Source organism: Chaetura pelagica, unplaced genomic scaffold (assembly GCF_000747805.2).
Source record: "Chaetura pelagica isolate M959 unplaced genomic scaffold, ChaPel_1.0 scaffold228, whole genome shotgun sequence".
NCBI lineage: Eukaryota > Metazoa > Chordata > Aves > Apodiformes > Apodidae > Chaetura > Chaetura pelagica.
In genome coordinates, this window is record NW_009954225.1 from 546910 (window position 1) to 557930 (window position 11021).

At 37.5% G+C, this 11021-nt stretch overlaps 1 protein-coding gene across 1 annotated transcript in view; it reads right to left on the minus strand.

Annotated features, from left to right (window-relative positions):
* Positions 1–10199, minus strand: part of PIGG (phosphatidylinositol glycan anchor biosynthesis, class G) — a 44104-nt gene extending 33905 nt beyond the window's left edge. The window contains exons 1-5 of the mRNA XM_010003533.1: positions 9996–10199; positions 9179–9388; positions 7514–7702; positions 5178–5316; positions 2562–2774 (exon numbers count right to left, since the gene is read on the minus strand). Of these exons, the coding sequence (XP_010001835.1) occupies positions 2562–2774; positions 5178–5316; positions 7514–7702; positions 9179–9388; positions 9996–10199 (955 nt within the window). The remainder of the gene's footprint in view (positions 1–2561; positions 2775–5177; positions 5317–7513; positions 7703–9178; positions 9389–9995) is intronic.
* Between the last annotated feature and the right edge of the window lie 822 nt (positions 10200–11021).

The following is an 11021-nucleotide window of genomic DNA, read 5'->3' on the forward strand; positions in this document are numbered from 1 at the left end:
GTTACCTAGCCTGAACTGCAACAAGATGGTTGCATTGCTGTATGAGCACCACGGATGGTGAACGTGGGGTTTCCTCAAGCTGTCTGAAGACTTACTAATTCTTCCCAAACAGATTGTCTGCAGCTGACACCCATATTGCCCATATTTTTCTGTCTACTGGTTCTTAACTGTTTCATCATCCACTCCCAGACTGAGCTTCTTCTACTGCCACTGCTCTCTCACATAAAGGACAACTCTCCCTCCTCACCTCTCCAAATTACAATGACAGAACCATAGGTTATAGTCCATAGTTCAGGTTGGAAGGGAAAGTGGAGATCATCTAGTCCACTTCTGCTGTCACGGACATCTTTCACTAGATCAACATCCATTACTGGACATTAAGCCACTGACTATAACTCTTTGGATATTGCCACCCAGCCAATCTCTTACTCATCTAAGAGTCCATTTGTCAAACAGGTATCTCTCTAATACATTAGCAAGGCCTTATCAAAGGCCTCACAGAAATCTAGGTAGATGACATCCATCGGTTTTATCTTTTCCTCTGAAGCAATTACTCTGCCAAAGAAGATCAACAGATCAGTCAGGCACAACTTGCCCTTAGTGAAGCAATGCTGGCTGCCTCTTAAATCATCTCCCTGCCTCCCGTGTGTTTTGATATGTCTTCCAGGAGAAGCTGTACCAGGATCTTATCAGGCAGAGAGGTGAGACCGACTGGACAGTAGTTCACAGGGTCCTCCTTTTTCGCCTTTTAAAAAATGGATATCCTTCTTGTAGATTAATCCCATTACCGAATATAATGACTTCTTCACAAAATAATCCCTTTCCTATGGGAATCATGACAGATATATATATATATATATATATGTGTGTTTCTAGTAGGATAGATGGAAAGACATTTCTCTTCACTTAGAAGCCACTCAAAATAAATGGTCATTCATACACACTTGTCAACTACATACAGCATTAGTCACCAACTTAGTGACATTTCTTTAGTATTTCTAAGGCCTGCACTATCAACATCAATCAAAATGCACGTTTTTTCCCTGCCATCCCAACTAAAATGTTGAGCTACAGCCTTGCACATCTAGGACACACTAAAAAAAATAGGGACACCCTCTATGAAGTTTACAGCAACAGGCAGAATTGACCTTAAGACTCTGTAAAAAAAAAATAAATAATTAAAATCTACCATGACTTGGAGGTAGTTCCATGTTACCGAAACTCTCCATTACTGAAAGGAGAGAAGCTCCAAATAGATGCTTTGCCACTCAACCCCTTCCCAGTAGGATAGGGCCTCTCATAGCATTTTGCAGTCAGAAGCAAGTGGCATAAAAATTTCTCAAACTTCCATCCTCAGCAATTTTTTCTTTATTTCTCAGAGGAAAGCTTCAACTGGAAATTATGCTGTTCCTGGACAGAAATAAAATTTAAGTGAGATATAAGCCAGAAGCTGGTAGAAACTTCAGTCTGTTTCACCAGCAACTGCAGAAATACTCTCAGATGGAGTTCTGTGTTGGAATTTTCAGCTACACAGCCATATCCTGAATTCTATCAACACAGCAAGTTTCCTCTCTTGACAGAAATGGGTTAAGTGATGAAATCTGCCAGAAAAAAATACCAGAATAGATCGAGCATGGGTCCTGCTAGTGACATGTTGCTGCCATAAGCTGCATTTGTTTTGTTAGAATCCTGGACAGGGTTAATTATGATTAGAAGCAGTGATGTTGAAAGATAATTAATTCTTGACCTACAATGATCATCTTGTTAAAACTTTACATTGTTATCCACTTTAATTATTCATGCCTGTAACACAGCTCTGCATTCTTATCCAGTTATTGTAATGATTCAACAGATTATAAATCAAGTAACAAGGACTTCTAGCTTCATAGTCACTTTCAGACCACAATATCTCCTGATGCCCATAGTAAAATATTCTCCTTCATCCTCTGACTCAATTTTTTTCACATAATTATATTAACTTGCCTACTTTTACTGCAATTTGTATCATGCTTCCTAACTAAATATTAGATTTTGTGAGTTTGGCTTATTTTTTCCACTTGTCTTTTATTATTTCTTCCAAATACACACACATAAGTATGTACACCTATGTGTGTACTTAGTAAGCAACTTTGCAGTTCTCTAGATTCTCACGCCAAGTACACCGATACATAAGTATGAAATAAAAAGATAACTTAGCCTAAATTATGTCTCAGCTTACTTGGAGCACCTTTTTATTTAAACTAGAAAATTCACTCCATTGTGCTATTACTCCAAATTGCTTTGAATTGGTGTCCTATGTAGAATACCTCACAAACAGCAGATAGGAAACAACTGAGACTTAACTGCTCAGGCAGTTTTACTTTAATCTTATTCTTTCATCACTATTTCTGCTCTGTTGCCTACTAAGAGTAGTACTGGTCATTAAAAAAAGCATTATCAAGAGGCAGTGTATGTAAGTAGGTTAGAGTAAAAACTGAACTCAGCATCATTTCTCTGAACACTGCTCTCAACTGAATGGCTAATAAACATTGTATATGTTTATTTTTCTTTATATGATTTACCTTTTTCATATGCAGGTGTATTATCTTGCAGCAGTCTGCTAAGCTGGAACCCATTCAAGTGCACAAAACGTAGTTGTTCTCTCATTGTTTTGCCTCCCACAACTGGCAATATAAGGTTCCCAACACTGTTTCTTGAAATCGGTAGACCAAGACCTACTGCCAGCGTGCTAGCTAAATCAGTTTGCTGCACAAGTTCAGGTTGGGTTAGAGGACCTAAATAGAAGAAAAAAAAAAAAAAGAGGAAAAAAAAGTATTTCAGTAACAGGTCTGTTCTACTGCGCCAGAGACAGATGGCATCTTGCTAGTTTCACAATTTTTCGTTGGTGTTAAATCATCTATTTTAAGTGATTGACAGAAATCTGAGTGATCTTTTTCAACTGCTGTTCTCTGCTGTTGCAAAAAACAAAATTTATTCAATTTTCAGCAAGTATCACTTTTCAATGCTAGCAAATACTGTAAATACAACACAAATGTTATACAGGTACAAGGAAGAAAAAAGATGGTCCAAGACATCATTTTAATATCAAGTTGCAGCCTACATCCCAAGAGGGTTTGGCAACTTACATTAGAAAGAAGGCAGTACAGTAAAATAACTGAATGAATGAACTAAGAATGACAATTTAAATAATGCTGAAAGTGTTCTAGAAGTTTCTTGGTATAACCACAACAGTTCAAGATTCAATTAATATCAGGCAGACAGAATTAGAGGTCAGGGAAAGAATGTTGAGGCCCAAATCCATGGGTCCTAGTGATTTTTAAAAGGTTCTCTTCAGGATCCCATTACCTTATTGCAGTTAGCAGGATTAGCTCTCAGTTCCACAGACATCTACACACATGAATGATTTCACTGTCATAAGTTTTGTCTTGCCAACTGTTTATTTGTGTGCTTTACTAGTTATATACTTGTTTTCCTATTGTGCTTTTAATTTTTCTCTTTGTTACTCTAGGCATTGAGTGCTTTGACTTAAATACAGTACAGAAAGAGTTCTATATACAGTGTTTATTACTCTCGAGGCTCCCTTTAAGAGCATTAGAACTTCTCTTATTTCTCATCCAGCTCTGATTAATCCCATACTTGTACAGAATGTCATCTATAATCCTAGAGCCTCTTCGCATGAGTTTGCATGGCAGCAGTTACAAATTTCATCTTAAGGCAAGTTCATAACTGGTTAAAATAATCCAAGCTACCAAAAGCATTTAGCCAGTCATGGTGACACATCTCCATAGAAGGCAACACAAGCAACATTCTGACAGCATATTAAATACAAAAGCCCACAGTATTACTATTTTGAAGTCTACCAAATTAAAGACAGTACATTTTGTTTACAGTAGGATCATAAGGAGCAGTTACCAGAATCCTGATTACTGTAGCAATGAGAATCAAGCTGCTGGCTATTTACATGGCCATCATTAGAAATCACAACTCAATCCCAACCCACAGGTGAACAGATGTATTTCACAGTATTGTAAAAACTGCACGTTCATTTTAAACCTAACAGGAACTCATCTGAATGAACAAGATGCTGTATTTACAGAATCTACACTCATGTGGTCTGGCTGTCAACACATACCAGTGAAATTTATAAAGTAAAAAATTACATAAGAGCATTGGTCTCTGATTTTGTTTTGGTTTTATATCTGAAAAGAGTTCAATGACTTGGCAAGCGATACTTTCTATTGCAGCTGGGTAACAGCTTTACAAATGACTGACAGACAAAGGTACATCCACTATGCTGCAAGAACCTCCAGCAAGATAAACAAGGCAAGGTTCTGCAAAAAGGCTTTAAAGGCAAGGAAATCAGATGGAAATGAGTAAGAGGCAGAATGAAAGGCACAGAGGACTACTATTTTGAAGAAAATACTCACCCTGGTATAACTTCATTTCACTAATTCACTCAGTCGATGAGCTTACCTAAGCAAGACTTTACAAATTATACTAAGGATTCTCTAGCATACCATTTGCATCTTGCCTCTTGCTATAAACTATATTATACAAGTAGAAAATTAGTTTCAGAAACAGATAAACTCCCGTCAGTGATTTAAAATTAACTGTCTGGCTAATACAGTAAATACACTCTGGCTCCAGTTTTTTTCCTTAATGCTTAGCAGTCAATAGAGATATTTTCACTGTTGTCATCTCTCACCCTTTCATCAATTTCTCCTCTGTCCTGTTATTTTCAGCATGATAAATTGTCATTCATTCCTTTATCATGCCTGTCTAAGAGGGAAGAATGGAGGCCAGGGAAATACCCTGGCCAAAAAAGACAACTTAAAATTCACTTCAACTAGGGTTTTACTTCTAATCCTATCGAATTACCAGTATCCCAGGACCCTTACAACAGATCCCATGAGCTCTCAATACTCAAGTAAGACAGTGATGCAAAAGGTGATTATCTGAGAAATAACCAGTTCTCAGTGGTTACAAAACTTAAGTCATGGTTTCACCAGGAAACAGACACAAATTTTGGCTAAACCCAGAGTTTTAGGTCACACACAATATGCATTGCCAGGTATCTGTAGAATAAACCAATGCACTTTTCAGGAAGAATTGCAGATCCAATATAAATCAGAGACGGCAATGTATTCTAAAAAACATCAAGCTTCTTTGATCCTTACCACTTCTCTTTTCAAAAGCTGAGCTGATAAACAGCAGTGGTGTGTGCACTTCTCCTTCTGAAGAACCACCATGACTACCTGTTTCAGACATCCCATGATCCCCACAAACAACTAGCAAATTGGGCAGAGAGGCTTCTTCCTGCAAGTCACAGAAATAAATTTAACTTACTGTAAACACAAGATGTGTATATATAATGTTCCACTATCTTTATGATTTTTACACATTAATACTTTTCTAAATAAATTCCATTTTTTAAGCTAGCTCACAACACCCAGGGCAGATTACAAGACATGTCTGAAACTGACAGTTATACATTAATATTCATTTGTACCACTTAAGCCACACATACATATCTAACATACTTATCACTATGTTACAAAAAACAAAAATCTTTTAAAAAAACCCTCAGAAAGTCCCAAGAAACTGACTGGAGGATTAAATAGAGGTCATCATACTGTGGGAATCAAAACAGGAGTTCAGGACCAGTAGCATTAGAATCACAGAATCATTCTGGCTGGAAAAGACGTTTAAGCGCAACTATTAACCTATCTCTACCGAACCCTATGCTAAACCATGTCCCTAAGCAACACATCCACACGTCTTTTAAACATCTCCAAGTGTGATGACCCAACTCTTCCCCTGGGAAGCCTGTTCCAGTGCCTGACAAGCCTTTCAGTAAAGAATTTTTTTCTAATATCCAATCTAAACCTCTCCTTTTGCAATTTGAGGCCATTTCCTCTTGTCTTACTTTTTATAAAGGTGAAGCAATCAACCCCCATGCTACACCCTCTTTTCAGGTAGCTGTAAAGAGCAATAAGGTCTCCCATTGGTCTCCTGCAGATTTAAGAACCCTTCCCTAGCTGGCTCTTTGTGCTGGTTTGGTGGGTTTTATGGCAGTGGGGGAAGGGCCCCATGGGTGTGCTGGAGAGGTGATAAAGCTGGGGTGGGGGTAATGTGTGTAAGCACTGCTCTTTGTGTTGTCTGTGTCCTATGGTCATTTGATTAGTGTTAAATTAAGATTACTATTTTTCCCCAAATTGAGTCTGTTTTGCCTGTGACCTTAATCAGTGAAGAACCCTCCTTGTCCTTTGTCTCCACCCATGAGCTTCTAGTTGGCCTTTGTCCTCCTCATCCCAGACTGGGGTAGAGGGGGGCAGGAGGGGGTCAGTGAGTGGCCATGTGGCTGCTTCTTTGTTATCATGTTAGGCCCAAAGCACAACACTCCCTCATCAGCTGTGTCAGGAAGTTATTTATTCAGCATCATTGATTTTTAAATAAAAATGCTAAACATTTAATATTGTCAGTAAATATTCATCTAATAGAAATTTAAAATTAAACGATAATCCTACTTCTAATTGTCTCTCAAGTGCTTTTGGGACAGAAACCTGACATGACTAACATGAAATGATGTTTATTTTCCTGAAGAAAGAGAAACAGAAAAGTAAGGCCTGTCTGACAATTTTAAACAAACAAATCAAAGACAGCAGATAATAAATACTGTCATTCCATGACGAAGATGCCTTTTGTCATCTCTAATTATTACCAATACCTGTTGTATTCAAAAGTGTTTTTATTGTTTCTGTACTGTACACTGAGATAAAGACTTGCACTTGGCAAAACCAGAACATACTAACAAACTGTGGCAAAACCACTGCAATGCTCATGAGATTATAACCTCCAAAAGCAGGATTTAACATCTCTTTTCATACCATAGTATCAATTTGTCTAAAAATACGATTGAAATTTTACAAGCAGCTTCTCTGAATTGCAGTTGCCAAAAACAGACAACAAAAAAGCTTCAGACTGCTAGTATTTAGGACTTGGTATTTAAGTACCCAGACTGTTTAGAGAAGTGACGTCCTGTATTTCCAAATCTAAAAGCAGATTCAGATTTGGTAATTTGTGCTACATTTAACATAAGAAAAATGCTGTTTACAATCACCATTTTGATTTTAATCTTTTTAACATCTAAGTAACATGCCTTCAGAATCACAGAAATCAGAACTATTAGCTAGAATTATTAGAAAGGACATCAACCACCATTTAAATTCATGAGAGATAAGAGACTTTGGCATGTGTTCCTCTCCTCTTCCAGCACACCAAGTTACTTCCCACAGCTGTTCAGAAGATACTGCTAACAGATGTTACTAAGGTCAGCCAGTATATCCTTAAAAATGCTAGACTATATATACTGTTAACTGGGGAATGGCCAGCTAGGGAAAACAATAGAGCCCACTTTGGGCTAGGAATAAACAAGCTACCACCCCTAAACAAGCAAGCATCTTAATGTTAGTCCACGACTAACAGACATTGATCCAAGAACGAGCTATATTACCTTTGAAAGAAGAGAAATATGAATCTTCTTCAGGATGTTATCCATTTCACGAAGTTTTGGTCCCACTAATGGGCTGTTTGGCCCAGTCATATGTCCAATATGGTCCAGCCCCAGGTAATGCAGTATTAGGAGATCCCAGTCTTCCCTCTTTAGCACTCTATCCAAATGCCTGGTAACATTATCGTCAACCTCAGAAATAAAAGGAAAACATTTTAAACATAAAAGTAATTTCCCTCTGGTAAAAAGCATAGAAAAATTAGATTGCACTACCCACGAAAATTCTACATAAGCTGATGAGTATTATAATCACTCACAATGTTAACAAGGAAAAAAAATCAGATTTATTTAGTTCAATGCGAGATAGTAAAAAAGTGTCTTACAAAACAGATCATTCACCTCCTTTCATTCTTTTCTGATTATGAAGCATCAGACTTACCTATAAACAGAGAAAGTGGGTTCCCATGCTTCCAGAAATAGTTTTTAAAACTATTTCAAGAAATTTTCAGTTACTTTCATCCTTCACACTCCTTCACTTCACAAGGAGCAGGTACAGAGAAAAGCTTCTCTTTGGTACTTGGAAGAACAAGGGAAAAAACAACCCCACTCTTACTGTTTTGAATTTTGCTACTGTGCAAACACAGGAAGACTGTACGTGCTGTGAGAAAAAGAACTGACGAAGCAGGAAAGAAAAATTATTTGAAAACTGCTATTTGGGACCTAACTCACTTGTTCTCTTGCTTAGGTTGACAACCTATTTCTAGCAGCATATATTTCTCCCTGGATATTAAAAATCCTTTAAAAATTCAACACGTAACATTGCTTTGTTGACTCTGGCTATAATGATCTAAAAAAACAGAAAAAGCTTTCAGTGTAGCAGTCTACATTACAAACTGCACTAAGAATTTGAGAGCCATATAATCACAGACTCAGCAGAATAACTGCATTTTTCCACTCCATATTGAAGCTTCTGCAAGTCTTATCAGAGTAACCAATTAAAGGTGTCTTCCAACTCATGTTAGACCTATCTAACTTCCCTAAACATTATAATAAAATATCTCAGGAGCAGGTCAATGGTCTGAAGTTTCACAAATCATAAAGGTTCAAAATATGAAATAAAACTGCTGAAGCATTTACTTTTTTAGTGTGCCCAGAATAGGAATTTTCACAATTCATTTCTTTTCCTTTCTATGCTCCCTCTTTGATGACATACTTAAACACTACTCACATTGCAATTATGAAAACAATACAACACTACAGAAAGTATGTCTCTAGCAGACCAAGATTACATATTAATAGGTCTTTTTAAAGATGGCACATACTAACATAAATGTGACAGCAAACTGTAAACATGGACAGAGGAATTTTTAAACACAGCAAGCAGTCTAACTTTCTACCACCACAAGTTTTGTGCCAGTATCATAGGTTTAGGAAACACAATAACACACTGTTTGTTACTGTATCATCCAAACACTTCCCACAGCCTATGCATGAAGGACTGAAATGGTCAGTTCCAAACTGTCAATATGAAAACACATAAATCCAATTTCTATTTAATGGCCATGTTCATATTTCAGAACAAGGATAGTTTTACTCATCCATTCTTGAAGTTGCCACTGTATGTCTGTATCCACAATATTTGCATTGGGTTTATACAAATCTTCTCACCTCTGTAAAGTCTGACACAAAAAAGGATGTTGTTCCATCATATTCCACAAAATGCTTTGGAAACAATTTAAGCCAAGTATCATCACCATAAAAAATTATTCTTTTCCCAGCTGTTTTTGCCTGCCATATCAGATTGTCATCCAACAGAGCCGGAGAATTGAGGTTCACAATAACATCAATGAAACCAGGTATGCTACCTGTCATCAAAGCCTACATAAAGCAAGAACAGACAAGAGATAAATTAACAGAAACAAAAAAGTCTCCAGTACCCAGAAGACAGCACTACTGTAAGACCAAGCAATGAAGCAGAAGGCAGAGAAATTATACTTTCTCTAAAGAATACAAGCTGCCATGTCACATCACCTGCCACAACACAATGCTAGCTGGCATCAGAAATAATAACTGCTTTACAGAAAAGTAGAAATAATACTTTGTAAATTAGCAGACAGCAAAGCAGCTATGTGTGGCAGCTGAAATTTGCTTAATTTACTGGTAATTAAATAACTAAAAAGATTGTTTGCAAGGCCTAAGTATACTGATTTAACACAACAACAGCAACTGTAGCACATTCAAAAGTGTAATTAAGAATCTTCTGGAAAATGAAATTAAGTCCACTTCTCAGGGTGTTACCAGACTGTCAACCCCTCAGTCTCACTGGCCTTCTAGTTATTATACCACAGCTCACTGTCTCAGCTTCTTCAATGCAAGAAATGTCACTCAGATCCATCACTAAGAAGCCTGGATGTTTTCACCAACTCTGAGCATAAGAAACAACCCAGCCTTTATACCCTAAGTGAGAAAAAAAAAAATCGCCTACCTTAATTCGAGGCATAGTCACAGTGGGAGGCTTCACTTCAGCAATAAAACTGTAGGATGTCCCTTTTTCAACAACTTGTGTTGTATATGGCATGAACTGTTTACCTTTGGATCCAAATACAAAGTCATCTCTCAAAGCATCTATCAGGACAATGACAACTTTTTTGAAAAGTGGTGGTGGAATTTTGGTCCAATTAGAAACCATTCCTAAACAACAAAAACAGGGTACAAAAAAGTCATCAACAGATGTTAACAATGGCTAGACAGAAGTTAGAAGACAACTTTACCACAGAAATGAGTGCTTCCAACTTCATTAACTTTACATTCAGAAGGGAGAAGTTTCAAACAACAGCCAACATAAGAAGCAACCAGAGGAAGCTGAGTTTTCAGGCCATCCAGCATACGAATGGCAGAACAACAGCAAATCCAATCCAGCATAGGAAGATAAACAAAACGTGAATTAAATGTACAATGCGAAAGCAGGAAAACTGAGGGAAAGCTATGAAATTGAGAAGGTTCAAAGGAAAACAAAGTGATGCTACTTTCTCTCTGGTTAACTTAGTAAAGGTCAACTAAATATATCTGACAGGAAACTTTTGTTAGAAAAAAAGATACAGTATTCATCTCTGCTAATACTCAGTTTTGTACATCGGGATGTATCACAAGCAGTGCCCCTTAAGCAAATCCCACCATAAAAGTACAGGAAAATTACAATGAAATAGACAGTTGGAATTACATTTGAAGGGAAAAGGTTTGTGCATACTTGTGGCCTTCAAGTTAGAAGATCACATATCAGGACAGGTCAGTGATGGCAGCTGCAGGGCCAAAATCCAATTCCACAATCCCCCAAACTTGCTACTTGGGCAAGCACAGCAAAACACTGCTGGACATCAGGCAGCAGGCAGTGTCATCCCTTCAAGCCCACCTCTTTGTCTTGTATGGACTAAATGCTGGCCACAGCAAATCCTCTTTGGCATTGCGCTTGGCCCACACAGTGACATTTAGCTTTTACTGCAACAGTTTTTGG